Source organism: Phalacrocorax aristotelis, chromosome 15, assembly GCF_949628215.1.
Source record: "Phalacrocorax aristotelis chromosome 15, bGulAri2.1, whole genome shotgun sequence".
Taxonomy (NCBI): Eukaryota; Metazoa; Chordata; class Aves; order Suliformes; family Phalacrocoracidae; genus Phalacrocorax; species Phalacrocorax aristotelis.
The window spans coordinates 12,914,495-12,933,473 of NC_134290.1; the positions used below are offsets into that span (position 1 = coordinate 12,914,495).

An 18,979-nucleotide genomic window follows, 5' to 3' on the forward strand; every position below is an offset into this window, starting at 1 on the left:
CTTGTAACATTGGATTCAAAGCTAACACTGAGTTTTGTTGCAAGTGGTCATGTGGTAAAGGTCTATTTATGCTTACACTGGCATATGTTACTGAAAAAGCACTCCTGCAATGTTACCTGAATTAGTCTGGACTACCAGGAGAAGCATCCCTGTGCTAAGCAGCCTGTGGAACGATGGGTCCCAGCGGTCCTCCAAACCCTAAAATATTTGTATTAAGCTTAAAAGAAACAGAGATGACATTTCAGAGGAACACATATGAACAAATAGGTTGAAATTTTTCTTTTCTGTCAAGGTTAAAAGGGAAAAGAAGCCATCAGTCTTTCACCATTTCATAGTAATTTTTAAAGGACGCAGTAGGAAAGACAAATGCAAGCAAATCTGCAAAACCTGAAAGGTCTTGTCAATCATGACATCTTTGATTAACACATTAAAAAAAAAAAAAAGAAAAGGGGCAAAAATCTGCAGAGATATGTCCCTTTAATGTTTTGGGCTTTTTTTTTTTTACACAAACACATCAGGAGATAAAAGGAAGAAGAGAAAATGGCAACTCTCCAGGCAGAAACCTGACAGATTGGAAACTAGTTACATCTACACCAGAATAAGCTTAAAGTAATTTAATTGAAGTCACTAGGATTTATAGCTGTGAAGATGCAATTGAAATATGACCTCTTGTCCCCTTTACAATTAGGTATTAACTCACCTTTAGCTGTTAGCAAATCTGACCCAAGGAGGAGGATGAAAATGGTAGAACTGTCTGGGACTGCTCAGACACTAGGAGGTTTGTACCAAAATACTAAACCCGCTATTTTTCTACTCCAGCAGTAAAAGTATGCTGGCAAATGTGAACTCTATTAATAATGAACTTCAAATGACCCTAATTCCATTCAGTCCTCACTTATCTGCTTTATAGACCATTTGCATAGTTCTCACATAATAGGATATATTCAATATGAACATTAAAAAGAGTGACATCAATGGCAAAGGAAATGCTATGGAAACAGAAATGCATTACCTTACGGGATTTCTTCTGGCTAGCTTAATTTAGAATTCAAGTTACTCGAGAAGAACTTAGAAATGTTTGCTTCACTCCATAATACACACTCACATTTTTAAAAGAAACCAGGTTTTATCTGTCAGAGACAAAACCTGATGACTTCTTCCTTGAAGGGAGGGGAAGGTACCCGAAAACTGTTATATTTGTTTGGAGGTTTGGCAGGAACTAAGAAAATGTTTGGACATACGTTCACTGAGGGCTCCTGTGACTGTGGTCCTCGTGCCTCATAGTTGTCTGCGGTTTGAAAGCGAGATGCCCTTTTGCTCATGTCCCCAAGGCATGAAGGGGTGCACCATCCTGAAGCGGTGAGAACAGTAGCTGTGATTGTTGCTCCAGGCGCAGCGTCTGTCCCTAGCACTGACTGCGCAGCCTTGGCATGATTTGCCCCGCGCTCTGCTGTGCAAAAGGCTTCTGTTAAGTCAGGTGGGTGCACAGTGGTAAATACAGAGATAAGTCTTTTATGTCCCACTCTTCACGTGTTTCAGACCATTTGTGTGCCTTCCCCCTGTCCCTTACAATCTAGTTAGATTTTCAAGTACCAGGTAGCACCTAGCTGGCAATTTCTGCACCTCAGAGCAGGAAGAGGCTGTGTTCTCATCGCTGGTGTTTCCCTTGGAGCAACTCTTCTCTTAACACTGTCTTTTTCAGAAGAAATTATAGGGAAGAGTCTTAAAACCAAGGTCCTGAATATTCACAATCCTTGCAGAAATGCTATTGCAAACAGTAGCGTTAACGTGAAATTCCAAACCGAACAATTACATGCTGCCTGCTCAGAAATAGGTGACAGACTACTCTGTGTTCTGTGGCGTGCAGGCTTCTTAACAGAGTGGAATTGTTAGTTGTGATTTCCTGTTGTCTTCACTGCTAAAATTAGTCCCTATTTGTACCAAGATAAAAATGAGATTAACTTCCCATCATCATCTGTCAGCTGGACTCTCAGACCTTAGTGAGGTTTCCTATTGTAAACAAGCATCATGGTTTTTCAGCTTTAAGGAGGCTCATGTGCTTCAGCTAGTAGGAGATGAATCAATGGTGCTTTTCTTTTGGAGGGAACAAAAGAAAATCACAATCAAATCACAAGATGATTAGTCCTTATCCATGTTAGAAAAAGAAATAGCCTTTCCAAATGGCAATGAGGCCATACCAAAGGATATCTGAAAAGGATATATATTTCTACTTTCTAAATATAGCTTGTCAAGTATATTTAATCGATTTTTTTAAAAATGAAAAGTGGCTTTTGATCACAAAATTTCCCTTTCAAAAAATGAAAAACCCAATTCTGTTACAGCTTTGATTGATTAAAGAGTTTCTTCACTAACTCAGCCTAACAGTAACACAGAAACACCTCTGTGATGTGGCCAGTATTCCTCACTCTGGAAAGGATAAGGTTTATTCAGATTACTTTGAAATAATAATTTTTTGGTGTATGTGTTTTGTCAAGCAGTCTTAGTGAATCAAGAATCTGAGTTACAGATATAATTTTTACAAGCTTGAAATGAAAGAGGATTCTGTATGGTTCTTTAGAAACAAACAAGCCACCAACAAACCCCCACCATGCTAAAAAAACCAAACCAAACCAAAAACCAACCAAACAAACCCCAAACAAACAAAAAAAACCCCCAACAACAACAAAAAGCTCAACAAAAAACCAAAAGCAAACCTATAGTTGGGACAAGATAGACATATGAGGTGTATGAGTCTGTTAAAATCATGTTTCCAGGAATTTGTGATTTACATAAATATTAAACTGTATATTGCTTTTCCTTTAGATATTGTAGAAGGAATGGTGAACAAAGGTATTTACGTCACTGAAAAGAAAGGAGTTACCTTTCTCTTCAGTGGAAGCTATCAAAATTCCTGCATTAGTAATCCAGAAGTTTGTGGACCTGAAGGTTAGTAAATTCATTAATTACTATTTGCTTTTCTTTTGCTGTCAAATTATGTAATTCAGTAATCACTGTTTGTTTCCTCGTTGGAATGAACTCTCTAAAATTCTAGCTTGACACTATTCTTTATTGACTTTTCAGCGAAGCTCAATTTTTTTAAAAAAAAAAATTTAGGCTTTTCTAACTGCAATTTGAATTAGAAGTAATTACCAACTACTCAGATCAATGATCTACAGTATAATTAATCCAAACAAAACCAGAAATAAGCTTACAGTGCCCAAAATGTTTCCTGCGGCACCAAGATTAATTCCTACATGAACTGCAAGATGACAAAGCAGTTGTCTTACAGGTCTCAAGTTCAGGAGACTTTTTTTCAGTGTGGCCTCTTAGCAGGAATGGTTTGGGGTTTTTTTTTAGATTTATCTTCGGAGATAATAAAATTTTTAAGTCTCCTGGTGTCTTGGAATCCATTTGTCCTTGTAGGTGCTTAATCGCTTAATTATATTTCACTTCCCTTTCTTCTTGGGCCAGGGTCACAAAATGACAGGTGTACTAGGCGGGCACAGATTTGACAATATGTTGATTACAGAAGATGATTAAAACTGTATGTGACTGCCAAACCAAACGTACAACTGGTCACTAGGGTAAAACAGTCACTAGAGATTTAAGATTGAGTAGGAATGGAAGGATCAGTGGAAATATGGTGGCCTTCTGTACGTGAACTCCAGCACTCCGTAAGCTTAAGAAGCATTGTTACCATTGAAGTCTCTTGCTTTTATTGATTTAGGCCATTCTTCAAACTGGTAATGTTACTTGAAATAGGATTTATTTTTTTTTAGCTGCTGTAGCAAGAGCCCTTTATTAACTTTTTAAGAAAGTAGGAGAAACTCGCAGAGCAGATGGTACACAACTATTACATGAGAGTATTGGAAAAAGTAATACCGCAGCCTCCTGTAGGCATATTTTCTGATGCATGCTGTATCTTTTAATATTTTTTTCATACCACTGGGAAATAAAAATCATCAGTAAGTCATATTATTTCTACATCTATAGTATAACATAATAATCAGAATAAATTATTTGTATAGTACCAGAGCACTGCCAGTATCTCACAAACAAGAGCATTAAAAACATAAAGCACGGAAATGTTCAGCAGATAAAATGTGAAGAGAAGAAATCCTATAAACAATAAATACTAAATCACTGTAGCAGATAAAAAAAAAAAAAGTAAAAAACCAACACCCCTTTATCTAAAGAGAGTGTCTGTGTTTTTCTCTGAATGAAATAAAACCTGTGGCAATGATAAGATGTAATTTTATTTAAGCGTACTGTTGCTTAAACACCCCTTGATGTTTGTTTGTTGCCTTTGTGTGAAACGGTGTTAAGCACACCTGAGCAGGGAAGGCTTTCTGAAAGATCTTGGGATCTTTTCAGATGAAATATTACAACCTATGAAACAAAAATCCCAATATTTTTCCTTCTAAGTGTAATAACTTTTCAGAACTGTTATTTTAACCTGAGAAAAAAAAAGATTCTTGTTTTTAAAATGTTGAAACATTCATCCCCCGCCTGCCTTCTTTCTCAAGTAATTTCTAACTAATGGATTTGTGAGCAGTTTGGGGCTCATTAAAGTGGCATTTTTAGTCAAAAGAAACATTTGTGAAAGATGCAGGAGAATGTTCTCTTAATATCTTTAGTTTGAACACAGTAGGAAAAGTTAGACTTAGTCAATATATGTGGAGCTGAAAATAAAAAATTAAAAAAGCAGCCCTATGCGCAATGTCGCATTTCATAAAGCTGTGTGTTTATTTTCCACCTTTGGTTTTTTTGGCATTTCATGAACCAAAGTGCACGTGAGGAGGATTTAGAGCCACAGCGTTCCTGTGGCTACAGGGTGATCCAACGATGGCAACAGGGTAGTCCAAGAGCATAGACAGTTGAAGGTGGGGGAAACCAGCTGATTGATTTCTAGGAGGCCAACGATAATTGATTAGTATTTCCATGGTGGTTATTTTATCATGTGTAAAGCATTTAGGGAATGGTGTGTAGATCATGTAAATTGATGGGTCCTGTCATGACGATAAACAGAAAGGTCACTTAGGAAGATACTACATAGTTAAATTATTTATTACAGTAATATGATTTTTAACTTCTCTGCTAAGTTAATGTGACAAAAAGAATATGTGAAATATAAAAAGATTATGTTCCAGAGGGTAGTGGGGGGAATATTTCTGATGACTATAGTGAGCTGTCTGAGGCTTTTCCATCTTTAATCATAAAATTACAAAACATATATATAAAAAAACCCACCCTATGGATTTAACAAGAAATGTACACAATAGTTTGAGGGCTTCATTAACTTGTGCTGGGCTATCTGGTAGCAAATTGGCAAAGTTCATACTGCCTGGGTGGCCTGCAGAACTGCGAACTATAAAATCACCCAGACAGCTATTTTGACTAGGTGTCAAAAAAGCGTAGTCAGTAGGTTAAGGGAAATGATTATTCCCCTCTGTTCAGTGTTCATGAGAGTGTATCTGAAGTACCATGTCCCATTTTTGTCCCCTGATACAATGGAGAGGCTGGCAAGCCAGAGTGCCTCCAGCAGATGACGTAGGGGGCTGGACAATATGACATGGGAGGGGAGGCCAAGGCTTTCCTTACACCATTGAGGAAAGGGAATGCTAAGGGCTGTCTTCAGGTACCTCATGGGTGGTTATAGCAGCAGATGGAGCTAAACAATCTTGGAGATGCACAATGGAAATGGGACAGGCAATGCAGGCTCATTGCAGCACAGGAAATGCTGATTAGAGCTAAGAAAAAATAGCTTCTTTGCAACATGGGTGGCCAAGCATCAGGACGGTTTGCACAGAAAGGCTGTGCAACCTGCATCCATGGTGATATTAAAATCTCCACTGAGCTCTGAGCAACCAGATCTAGCTCTGAAATTGGCCTTGCTTTGAGCAGGCCCTTTAGATGAAGTGATCTTCGGGGTCATTGCCAACTTAATTCATTCTGGTTCTTTGTGGCAAAACCACTTCTGTACTTCATAAACTTTTTATCAACCTGCTCTGAACTCAGATTTTATTGTCAGCACTTTGTACTATAAATTCTGAGATGAACATTTTTAGGAGCTGTTTAGTCGAGCCATTTTCTTTGTAATTGCATTTGACCGCAGAACCTCTACAGCAGAGCCACTATGAACTTCTGAAGTGTGAGGGAGGTTTGATTTGCTCTTGTGTTTCAATCAAGCCTTTTGAGGTAACCTTTATTAAAGAAACAAGCCATCTTACAGAAACCATATTTCTTCAGTAATGTGCAATCTGAAGAGCTCTTCAGTTTTAGAGCATAATAGTAAAATTTACTGTGAGTTAAACAGGATTATTTGTGGACAAAGTTAATCACATATCCACTTGCAGGATTGCACTTGCTTTTTGGGAACAACTCTCTGATTTTTGTGTAGGTGGAGACCTCAGAATTTTGACTGAGGCTCTGCATATGTTGCTATCCCTTTCTTTTACGTTGGTTCCTTGCTAATAATAATTGCTGAATTATTGGAGCACTGAAGTGTGAAAACAGAGGTAATAACAGGCTTAGAAAAATGAAAGTGTCATTAGCAATGGATGCTACTCAATAAGCATGGGCACGTTGGCAGCCAGTTAGCGCATCAGTAGCTTGGAAGCAGTCAAATTTATGGCTGTGCTGGCATTTGGTGAACATCAAAATAAGATGTGGATGCTGGTGGAGGATGTGGAGATATGAGAGCAACTTGTGTTTTGAAACAAGTGAAGGTCACAGGAGGATAAAGGGGATCATCACAGGAAGGTGAGAAGGGGAAGGAGGCTGGAGAGATAAGGTAAAGGGAATGGAAGCATAAATCTATAAGGAAAAAAAACAACTCCAGTGGTCAAAGAACTTTAGTTTTAACTGATAGAAGCGACTCGGGAAGCAATGACTACTACTATGTCCTGGGTATGCATATGTGATGCGAAGCCAAGAAAGAGATGTTTATCTGGTTTAAACTCTTAGAGCATTGTTGATTTTAAAAATGCTGTCCTTGTTTATGCTAGCAGATGATCTGTCCTCAAAGGCATTCCCACTCTCTGTATTCTACAGTACTGGAAATTTTTTATTGCTTGTTTTTTTTTTCATTAAAATCTCCTCTCACTTGCTTTCACCAGGAGTAACATTTTCCTTTTTCTGGAAGACTCAAGACCAGCAGGCTAAGTTTCTCCCTGCCTCTGGTGGACAAGTAATTTCCAGTGGTTTCAAAATCTGCTCAAACGAAGGTGAGGGCTCAGTGGAATTTTACACCCGCGGGAATGCAATGATGAAGTGGAAAGCAAGCTTTAGTCCACCAGGTAAAGTTTATAATTTTTTAAAATTATTAATATCTTTTTATATTTTACTTTAATTTTGTAGAGAGATGTGGTGGTAAGAGCACAACTTCAGGAAAGAGAAGTGGATATATAAAAATAGCTACAGAGCTCTGTGCTCAAGAATTCTCTTGATGGGGGGAGAGAGGCATTAAGTATGAACTGAAAAAAACAGTGATATTGTATTATAGAATAGTTGCTGTTCAGTAACAGCCCTCAGACCCAACTTGCAGTTGTTTCTGAAGTGGAATTCTTATTGACATCTATAGATTAATGAGCGCTTAGGCGAAACATGAGCGAAGAATGCAGGTTAATCCCTGACATTTCTCAGTATATTCTAAAACTGGATACGTGCGCTGTCCTCTGCTGCCTCCTAAATTAAGACTTCGTTTGGTAACTATCTAACTGGGTGTTTAGGGCTTTGGTCATTTTGTTATCTGTTGAGTGTCAAGTTTTGTATGCCGTGGCATAGTATTAATAAACATTTTGGTATATCACATATCTTACTGCTTCTGTCTAAACTGTGTGTTGCTGGGGAGCGGTATTACCTAGCGACTGGAACAAATTTAGGCCTTCTAGAAATGCCAATGACAGTTACTAAATCTTTTCTTGCCTTAATTTGACTACTTGTACATTGCTGAAATAGGACTTTCTCACCTCATAGTAGCGGAGTTTTATAAAGCTTGATAAATCTGTTTAGAAGTCTTATTCTAAGAGAAAAGCTGCTAAATGTAAGAATAATTCACACATTTGTGGATTTCCCAGTTCAAGTGAAAATTAATATTATGTTTTCAGCCTCTCAGATACAACAAAAAAGTGGTGGCAACTTTTAATTAGTCCGTCTGCTTGTTCTCCGGTTCTTACAGTCTTTATGAGTTCGAGGCAGTATTGAAAAGACTTCAAATCTTGGCCAATAATACTTAGCAAGTGTAATTTATGAAACTGCAGTGAGCCCAAGTAAGAGTTCAGACAAAAGCTAACAGGCATTCTGCCAAAGTGTGGGCTTCCCCGTGGGTATAAAGATTAATATACATGACATCAGCATTCCATAATTCACTCTCAGCACTTCCTATACAGCTCTATAGCATCGCACAAGTCAGCAAAACTTTCTGAACAGGAAAGACTCTAAATGGAATTGATTCATGGATTTTGCTGTGACTTTTAATGTTTTGCAGGTCCTTATTGGACTCATATTCTCTTTACTTGGAAATCAAGAGAAGGACTGAAAGTCTACGTCAATGGAACTCTGAACACAACTGATCCAGATGGGAAAGTTTTCTATGATTATGGAGACCCCAGTGCAAATCTACTGACTGGGACAGAGCGGGACCAAACCAAGCGCTATGTGAATGGGGCATTTGATGAATTCATTATATGGGAAAGGGCACTCACCCCCAATGAAATTGAGCAGTACTTTACAGCTGCTATTGGTGAGTATATGCACTGTTGTCAAAATTAATCTTCTGTAAACATGCTGACTTCAAAATGTTTGCTGTGTAGGATTTGTGTTCATTTTACGTCTTTCAGCTACTGAACATAATTTTTAGAGGCAGAAGAAGTCAGGTATGAATGTCACTGAAACGCCCAGTTGTCTTTGGATGTGCAGCCTTTTTATCCTGTGTTCTAGCTCCTTTTAAAAATGTCACAAAAAATTACCAAGACCTGAAGTATCCAGCCATTGTTATGTCCCCTAGGATCAGGAGAAGAGGAGCAATAATTAGACTTGAGGCAGAGCAGGATTAGGAAAGACTGACTCCAGATTTCTATCTTGCGCTCTGGTTGTTGTGTAACTTAGAGCCAAGTCACTCGGCGTATTCCTGCAGATGTAGCTAATAATGGTTCTCTCTCCAGTTCCTGACATGATAAAACCTATTAACTCATGTATACTTGTGAACTAGAAAAAAAACATATCAGCTGAAATGTAATACAAAAGGTGAAGAATCGAATTAGAACAAAGACTTAGACTGGTTTACTGCCCTGTCAGTTGTTCTATGGATCTTTATTATAAACTTTTAACTACAAGACAGGCTGTTGCTATTAAGAGCTTGTGTGTGAGTAGCAATTAGAAAACATCCATCCCGGGAATAAAGCTATTGGGCATCTGGAACATTTGGCTTTGCTGGCAGTTTCCCTGCTTTCATTTATTCTTACTAGGTTACTGAGAGCTAAAGCAGTTACACCCATAACTTTGTGCTTTTAAACCCATGGGAACCATTTTCAAAACAGAAACTCTTTGAATAACACAGATCTTCCGATGAGACCCTGGAAACGAGAATGTGTGTGTTTGTGACTTCCAGGTTTGATTATAGCAATCAAATATGTAAAAAAATGTATTTTTTCAAAAAAGAAAATATAAACTAGTTTATGTAGGACTGAAGTCACTGAAAAAGAAACCCCTCCATCTAGTTTGTGTATATACATTTGCTTTGCCACACAAATAATGGAAATGGCACTCACATTTTTTATTTTAAAACCTTTTTATTTTTAAAAGTGATTCCTATGAAAGTCTTCAAAAATTCTGATTCAGAGAGTATTCATTTGATACAGGAAATAGTTTTAAAATCTTAAAAAAAAAGTTTTATTAGCTTTATAATGTTTATAATGGATATGTTGGAAAAAAATGCTATTTTATTTGGCTGTTGTATCTTTCACAACACTCTAGGGTTACTATAACACTATCCAACCCAAAGCTACCATAAATCACATTCTTTGATGTAGTGTAACTCAAGAAGAATGTTATGTTGCTAAACTCCAGAGCAGATTTTCAAATTGACCTGATCCATCTATATGTGTGCCCTGTTTCACTGTCAGAGAAGTATGACTTACATAAAGCCAAAGAGAACTCTTCCCCCACCCCGAATTCTTGTGAACTCACAGCAACCATCCTCTGAAGCCCTCCACCCTCCCACCTTCACTCTAACAAATAATCAAGGCATCATGAAAAGCTCTTTCCACGAATGCAAATCCTGTTCAGGACTTAAGTTTCAACTTCGCTCCTATATATTTTGTTTGCAAAGAGTCTTCCTGGGGCTCAGATTACCTGGTTGCTGGACGTTATTGCTTGTAGCTAGCTTTTGGAAATCTGCAGAAAAAGTTGGGCCCTTGGATTCTGCTAAATTCTAAGTCTTTAAGGAGTTGTACACAATTTTGCCTGATTTTTAGAAGGCTGTATAGCAAACTCCCTGATTTACACATTGAGATGTTCATGCTGTGAGCTTTTGTGACTTTACTGCAATTTGCATGACATTAGGTGCTCACAGGCTTTCAGGGTCACCTGGAACTATCAATTTTCTGTGAAAAATAAATTTCTAATCTCTTAATAGAAAGTGAAGCTTGATGTGTGTTTTCTAGGGGCTTAGGAATTAAACCATAAAGGGATGCCAGGTGTGTGTGTGTGTGTATATATATATATATTTTTTGTAAATGTGAAGAATTTCAAGGCAATATTATTTCAAAGTGCTCAGGTGATTTGGAGCATTTGAGAAAAGTGGAGTACTTAATTTTTTGCTTTTTCCTTCAAAGTAGTGGACGGATAAAGTTAGAACATTCTCAGAGGAAGCAATGGATATTATAATAGTAATAAACATAGTAAACAAAAGTTATTCTTGGTATCTATTTATTGACTTTGGAGGACATAAAGCAGGGTTGAAGCTGGGCTGATGTGATTCGACATAAGAAAAGGACAGCCTGTTTTTTAATAGAATGAATAGTCATGTTCCTTCTGGATCCATGAGAAAAATGTGTCCTATATATGCAACTACTCTTTGATTGGGCTGAAATACCACCCTCCTGGCAAATATAAATTCTTGGTAAGACATAGATTAGAAGAAAATTTTATTTCTTTCACAAATGACCAATAAATCCCTTTGCACAGAGAGCAATCAATATTTTTTAAAATGGAGCAACTGGAAACCATCCAAAACTGAGTTTATTCTTTCTGTCTCGACAAATCATTTATGACATGCTCATATGGTAATTTTCAACAGATAGAGTGCTAGTGGGCGACGTTTATTAGTAAAGCCTGTCGGATTAATAGCAACCTCGCTGTGCTTGAAATCAACTTACAAACATCTAATGGAGACGTCACCTATAATATGCTCAAGCTACTAATGAAAGCTGTTTTGACTCCTTGACCCCTGTTATTTGTTTTATGCAAAACTAGCGTGCCCCAAAAGCTTTAGGATACCACCATTTCTACCAACGTTCTTTCATCTGAGGGTGCCTTAGCTTTGCTGCAAGCAATGAAAGTATTTCCATTGGCTTTGAATATTTCTTACAGTTTTTTATAATGTGGAAAAGTCTTTCTGAGCTTGCCTTCATGGGTGTGATTTTATTTGGCACTTAAGCAATTTAGACTCAAGATATAGGTAACATTAACATTTGGAGATCATAGCTGAGACTTGAGTCTCATTTTTTTCCAGTGTCTGTATGTTTCCAGTCCTACTTTATCACATACACAGAAATACAGCACGGTCATATATGGAATTGTCAGAAGTGCCTACAGATTATTATGTATTTCTGATAAGACATAGGGGTTTGGTTGTTTTTTTTTTTAATTTTCCATAAATATTTCGCATAAATGCTGGGGGAAGTGTTAGAAAAGGAAGACGGATGCCAACGTTTTAATTGTACAGTTGCCCTTTTTCAATTGAGATGTAACACCTGAAGCTTCCTGTTTGCAAACAAAGGTTTAAGTATTTAACACTTAGACTAAATTGCAAGGCTTCTATATATAAAGATGAGGAAATAAAATTGATGAGAGAATCAGTAAATAAAATGCCTTCAACAAGCCCGTGTAGCTACAGTACTGCAAATAAGGAAAATACAGGGAAGAGCAAATACACTGATTTGGGTTAGAACTGGTTCAACCTGCCGTGGGAATATCAGATTTGTTCACACTCTTTTGCGTGTGTATTTTCCCCAGGCGTGCAAGTTTTGCTTTCTTCAACGCTCCCATGGTCTGTGGTGACAACCACTGCAAAACCTGTGGTAAGACAGTCCTCATACCTCTTTTCTCTAATGTCAGAATGTGTATGTATTACTGAGTTACAGACCCTCCTTGCTTCACAATTTTCATTAGTGGCACGCAATTCCCCAATTATAAATGTTTTCAGATATGCATAGGGAGAATTTTTAACCACTCTGGGAAGATGGGAGTATTAAAGAACTCTTAATGTAGGGCAGATAAAGGAAATTCATTATTAAATAAAAATATTTTCTATATTAAAAGAAAGGAAAAAATGTAGAAACTTATGAACTTTGAAGATATAGGACAATTAAAAAACACTTTGCTAATTTTTCCTCTTATATCCTTTCAAATTAGAAAAAAATTCCCACCACAATAACAAAACTAGTTTTCATCTGTTTAGTTAAATGCTTAATGAAAAAGATTTAATTAAAATTAATTTTTCATGTGCAGAATACATACAATTAGCTGTAATCCGCCTACATGCAATTAGCCGTTGCAGTGTATTTTCACTTTCTTGCTCTCGGCAGTGTCAAAGTTCTATTAGTTTTCTTCTTGTTCACAGAGGCTTTCAGGAAACCACGGCAGATAGGACCCGAGCTGCTAATGAAAAAATGAAGCCATGCCTGTTTATCCTATCTATTGATCCGTGTGCTTTCCTGTTCCCTTGGCTCCTGTGTGTAACCACAGGAGCCTGCTATGCCTCAAACTCCCTTTTGGGCTAAAACCAATAAATAACGAGTGCCGTATGGAATGACTTCTGACGAGTTGCATCTTGCCCCTGCAGCTCTCCACAAACGCCTATCGTCCCATCATAACTAATTTGACAGCGGAGAGAGGGAACCTCCGCTCCCCCAGCACCATGCTGGGCTACTTGGAGAACGTGTCCTTCAGCTTGCCCAACAAGTCCTTGTCAGAAAACACTGCTCTAAGCCTGACAGAGGTAAGAGTTTCTCACATCTGTGTGTGGAGCCAGATGACCCTGAAATTGCTCCAGAAGCTGGAGTATTGAATGCAGCTTTGAAAGTTTGTGCTGACTGCAGAAAATACATAGGAAAAAAGCAGTAGCTATGTTACGGAGTAGCAGAAGGTGAGCTTCAACCACAGAAAATAGTTTGAAGATTTCATTATTTCTTGGGGATATTATTTAATATCCTGGAAGCATGACCACGTATCAAAAATAATTATTTAGTTGAAACAGAGGAGGAGAAAATAATTAGTTAATTTTTTTTCAGCTGCAAGGGAATCCAGTGAAGAATGCATAGTTCTGGAAAAAAAAGTCAGCATTTCTCTGCATGGCCCAGCTGATCCAAAATGCAGCAGAGCTTGACAGTCATCTGTCAGGTGCAGGACATAAAGACGCTGTAATCAGAGTAGTGACAGCGGCAAAATGGGGGCAGGAGCTAACAGCACACCAGCTCGGGCGCAGGGAGCGCTCCGGCTGTGGCCGTACCAGTCTGGCCCCGGGTCACTGCCATATATATATACTTGTTTATATATATATAAACTTGTATACTTGTTTATACTACAAGTATAAACTTGTAACTTATCTTTGAGATTCATGCCTGCACTGAGGGTTTAAAAGTTATCCCTTATTGCTGTCTGCCCTACCCTTCGTTAGCATTTATTGCTCCTGTAGCAAGCAGAGGGCAAGTTGTGCCTCTCCTCCGGCCTCTGTTTTGCCTTTTTCTTGCTGGAGTCTGTGACGGCAGAGGCACACGCCCTGCTCTGCCAGCTCTGCGTCGCAGGAGGAAAGCTGTGGGAAGGGGTCTGCTTGTGGTGGTGCTGTCCTTAGCTTTTGCGAGTCAAGAGCTTTACCTTGCACCGGGTGCCAATCACAGCCAGGACTCCTGTGTAGATGTATCGCAAACCTCCCCTGAAACTGGTTCACGGAAAGATCAGGTTCAAAGCTTAAGTGAGTAATTTATTATTAAGCTAATCCAGAAAGGAAAAAAGGAAAAGAAAATATTAAAAAAAAAAAGAAAAAAAAGAAAAAAAAGAGAAGAGAAGGCGTTTTCTGCAGTCTGAGCTGAGGACAGGGGGTCATGTTCTGCTAACATAAAGTTAGCCTTCTGTAAAACGATGGGCCTCTAATTCCCTGATTTCAGCAGGCTAGAAAGCTATTATTACAGTAATCAGCTCTGGCCTCACTAGTGATTGTTCCTTCAAGCCTGTGGGTAATACCAGGGTGACAAGGATTATTTACTCAGACCAACAAAATAAATAAATGCTTCTGAAAACTACATGGACAGCAATTGATAGTTTGTGTTAAAAGCTTAGCATTTGCAAACTGTAAAGCTTGGATTTCATGGATCTCGGTTTAATAGGTAGCAAAAACCCTTCCAAAAAGCTCGAATACATTGTTTCCTTTGTTTTGCTGAAAATTTTGTGTGGGCTCTAAATTGAAAAAGGAACATCATCCTGTCAGATGTCGTACCTGTTTCCCACATCATTTCAGTTGCCATTTGGTTGCTCATTCATGCTATCTGATGCTGCTTTGTGCGCCGTGAAAGCGATTTGCAGGCAGAAATGTGGGACGTGATTATCTTTAGCAAAGCTATTTTGGGAAGTAAACACCAGAGAGTCCTGATCATACACAGAGACTCTGTCATTTGCCTGATTGATGGTTAGGCTTTGTATTGTGTGCAGCTAATTCCCTGAAAGGCACGCACTGAGCATGCATGCTATTTTCTGTAAAGTTATCTCTGTGCTGATTGTCATATGCCTCACAGCACAAAAAAAATTTAAGCGATGTGCAATAAACTTTCAGATTACTGACACACATTCATAATCCATTGCGGCTGGCAATTCTGACTTGTGTTTTCTGCTATAACGCCGGTCTGCTCCGTGGCCCCAGCGCTCCTGCTTTCCCCCCCTTTCCAGTGGTCTGACCCATCCTTTGCGGAGTAATTCTGGAGTGATGCTGTGCCCTGACAAGAGATACTCATTGAATGCTCTGGGCAACTTGGGCTGGGTCCTGGGTTTAGCATCTGTACACGCCTGGTGGAAATCACCCCTGAATGTTTGAGGGGGGCTGCAAGGTTTGTGCTGCCCAAAAGTAAGCTCATCTAGCAGAGCTCTGGTACTGCCCTATGTATTATGGCTTGTAAAATTATGCTCAGACAAGTCCTGCAGCTTTCTTCCACATTTCTCAGTGGAACTTTTCTATATTCAGCTGATGTTTGTAAGACATTTTAACAGAGAAGTTTAAGCAGGAGATGTGGGGGTTTTTCTTTTCATTTTCTGTGCTCCCTTTACCCCTCCTTCTATTTGTCTTCATCAGTAAGACTCCTTAGGGCAGGGACCGTATCATGCTGAGCCCTTGCACAGTGCCCACCACGACAGATCTTGACCTCAAAAACAACCTTTAAGTGCAAAAGTTAAGCAGACAATAAATTGTAGAAGTAATGGGACCCAGATATTTACCTAGTGCTGTTGAAATATGTAGTCATCTATGACTAAAAGAGGTATTAATGTCATCCGAGTCTAGATAAAATGGGAGAATTTATTCACTTTAGTCTCAGTTCCACTCTTGTCACCTCAGCTGAGTATAATGATTGCAGTTTGGGAGTTTCGCAGTGGTGTTCCTTTTAATAAATAAACTATTACTTTAAAATGTCACCATACAGAACATGATGAGAGTGCTGGCAGGTAGAGATGAATCTGTGACTTGAATGAAAATGGGCTTGCCATCTTAAAATAAATCTAAGAAAATCCTAGCAGAGATCTGCCTTGTATCCTTACCAGGAGATGCAGCTGATTGATAAATAATCAAGTAATATAGTTTTATTTATCTTTTAGGCGTTTTTAAAAGCTGTTGAAGACTTTCTGTTACTGCCCAACTGGATTGATGTACCAGAGGTAAGACAAATGGCCTTAGATTTGTAGGTTACTTCGGTTGCATAATTTCACGTGGATAGCAAGGAAACTGGTTGCCTCTGTTATTCTTCTTGTTAGGCGTTTTTTGGCAGTATGACTTATTTATTTTCTCATACGCCCCTTTCATATTTGCAGTAAAGACCCACAGGCAGAACAATGATGTAATTTTCTTTTATAATGTGTTTTTGAGGATTAGAATACGGGAACTTTAACTGGTCCGGTTCCACATATTTCAGGGTGAATAAAACAAAATTGTATTTATAAAATAACAGATATTGTCACTAAAGTAAGTGGTTAATCCCTTCTTTTTTAGCTCTGAGCTTTGATATTTAAAAGTTTTATTTGTTTTTTAGACTGATATTTTTCAATGCACAGGGAATATGTGGTAGTGCCTACCTGTTTAGTGAACTGAAGCTGTGAGAGAGATTAAAACTAATACAGGGAGAAGTAACTTGTATGAATGTTCTTTCTCTTCTAGTCTACTTTTTAGAGTGCAGAGAAATACTTGCAGGAAGAACCCAGGAGTTTCCTGAGATTTTTGTTTGAATGTTAAGGGATCACATAATTCGCAACAGAGCTTTTAAAGTGAGAGAAGGAGAGGCTGAAATAAATGAAGGTCTCACTGAAGCCTAAAATGCTTTTAAGATAAAAAGACGTCTAACTGATTTAAGTTCTTAGCCTAAAATCCTTGATCATCTCTGATGTGAATATATTTCATATAAAATACATTTCATTTTTATTGAAACATGCATTCACTCTGAGACTTCATGGATCAAGTTTCAACCTGGAGGGTTGTTTTCCAGGAGGCATATAAACATTTTGAAAGTAGCTTTATATTGGGGATCATTTTAATAAAGATGAAAGAAAGGCCAAACTGTAGTGTCCCAGCTTATGTTCCAATAAAGATCTGATACCAGTCTTTATATATAGTCAAAGTAATCTGCTCAGTTCTTGGCCTCATTCTGCTGAATCCTGAGCATAACTGACTGTCTAATGCTGGTGGGATCAGAGAGTCATTTGGAGACATTCTATAATACATAGTATTTTATAAGGTCAGGCTCTGGGTGGCATCAGTTTGTGTAACGTTTTATCCACTATATGTGGAAAAGGTTGTGGAGAAAGTCACATTTGACTTTGGACAGTTGAATGATGAGTCACACAGGAATTTAATGTGGCACCTTGGCATTTTGTGCTATGAACTGCAATTTCGGTTGTTGTAGAGCCTTTTCTTTCTTCGTCCCCCAGACCACTCACGTATCTGGAAGTTTAATTCAAACTATTGACAGTGTGATGGCTCATATGACGCGCAACCTGGATGAAAACGCGTTACCTTTAACTGTTGAGGGCACGTCATCTGTGGCAGGTAGGATTTAGCAGAAACGTTCTCTCTGGACTGTCTGGGTGTCCTAAATGCTTCTGTGCTGGCAACCCCTCCTTTGCCCACATGAAAGAGGAAATCAAACCCAATAATTTTCTCTTTTTGAATACAAAACAGTGTTTCTGTTGTAGGAAAGGTGACTGTTCAGTTAGTCCAGAGGTAATCAGCTCTGTACTTGAACTTCATGAGGTTATTTGGGGAGGGATTTAGAATATGAATTCTATGAAATTAATCTAGTAATACTATACTATACTAAAAGGCAGTTAAAGAGCCTAGAGCTCTTATGCAGCACTTTGAAGCTGCAGATGTCTGGATGCTACAAAACTTCCATTTTGCAAGGTTTTTTGCAAGGGATTGCAAATAATATGTATAGTTTTGATCTTTTAGGAGAATTTTACTTTACTGCTGTTTAGCATCCTAGCACCCTAATGTCATCTGTGTCTTTGGGTGCTACAGGTAGCAAAGGTAATTTATCTGTTCTGGTGTTCTGCTCTGCCCTGCTGAGGCGGGTGCAAATAACCTGAGCAGTCACCAGTACCATTAATCACTGCACGTACTCTCTTGAACACTGGTGCTCTCAAATGGAGCAGTGGAGGTCTGAAATAATGCCTTCAAATGTCAGTGGAGGAGTGTGTTATCAATCTGTTTTGCTTGCCCTGGTAAGCTCAGTTTTTGAGCATGGGTGAAGTGATCCATGGTGTATTAACAGTGTGCATCCCACCTTCTCTGTCATAAAGGAATCATATATAAAAGGCAATTTTATACTTGGAGAATTTACTGTATTTTCTGCAAACATCTGGGGTTTTAAATTCAAGACTTGCAATAGCTATTAGGGAAGTCTAGTTAAACAGTCAAGTAGGTTGTAGAGGCTATTGATTTTATCATATTTTTGTTTGGGTTATCACACAGATTACAGCTTGGTCAAAATGCATCCTCAGACTCTGAATTTGTCCCACTATCGATTTCCATCTCGAGGACAGAGTTATATTTCCATTCCCAGTGAAGCTTTCCATGAAAAAGGTAAGGAAAATTCTAAGGGGTCGAACACAGTCATATAAACAGGGTATCCAAAAAAGAGTTTTCTTGAAAACAGGTTTTGGTTTGCTTTATTTCTCCAAGTACCTGATTTGATCACTGTTGATCACACTGGCTCTAAAGAAGCATCAGTTTTCCTGTCACGCTAATGAATGATCAATGTGGTAGAATTTTCATATTACTTGAATTAATCTTGAATAATACAGCGAGGCCACAGAGACTGAAGCCATTTAATTTTGGCATCTTTTTACATCGGAGAAGCCATAATTTCATAAACTATTTCTAATCATCTGAACTGGTTATTTTTAAGAAATTCCAGGATGTCACATCAGGTATTACTTATCCTTTCCTGCAGAATCAATATCGAAATGTTGTATGAAATTAAACTATAAAATTACAGGTTTAAGC

The 18,979-nt window shown here is 38.3% G+C and overlaps 1 protein-coding gene across 3 annotated transcripts in view; it reads left to right on the forward strand.

Annotated features, from left to right (window-relative positions):
• Positions 1–18,979, forward strand: part of ADGRD1 (adhesion G protein-coupled receptor D1) — a 160,614-nt gene that overhangs the window by 10,628 nt on the left and 131,007 nt on the right. For all 3 annotated transcript variants that reach the window (XM_075110128.1, XM_075110130.1, XM_075110129.1), the window contains 8 exons: positions 2,824–2,946; positions 7,119–7,298; positions 8,489–8,743; positions 12,238–12,302; positions 13,067–13,222; positions 16,081–16,140; positions 17,404–17,521; positions 18,446–18,556. In XM_075110128.1, the coding sequence (XP_074966229.1) occupies positions 2,824–2,946; positions 7,119–7,298; positions 8,489–8,743; positions 12,238–12,302; positions 13,067–13,222; positions 16,081–16,140; positions 17,404–17,521; positions 18,446–18,556 (1,068 nt within the window). The remainder of the gene's footprint in view (positions 1–2,823; positions 2,947–7,118; positions 7,299–8,488; positions 8,744–12,237; positions 12,303–13,066; positions 13,223–16,080; positions 16,141–17,403; positions 17,522–18,445; positions 18,557–18,979) is intronic.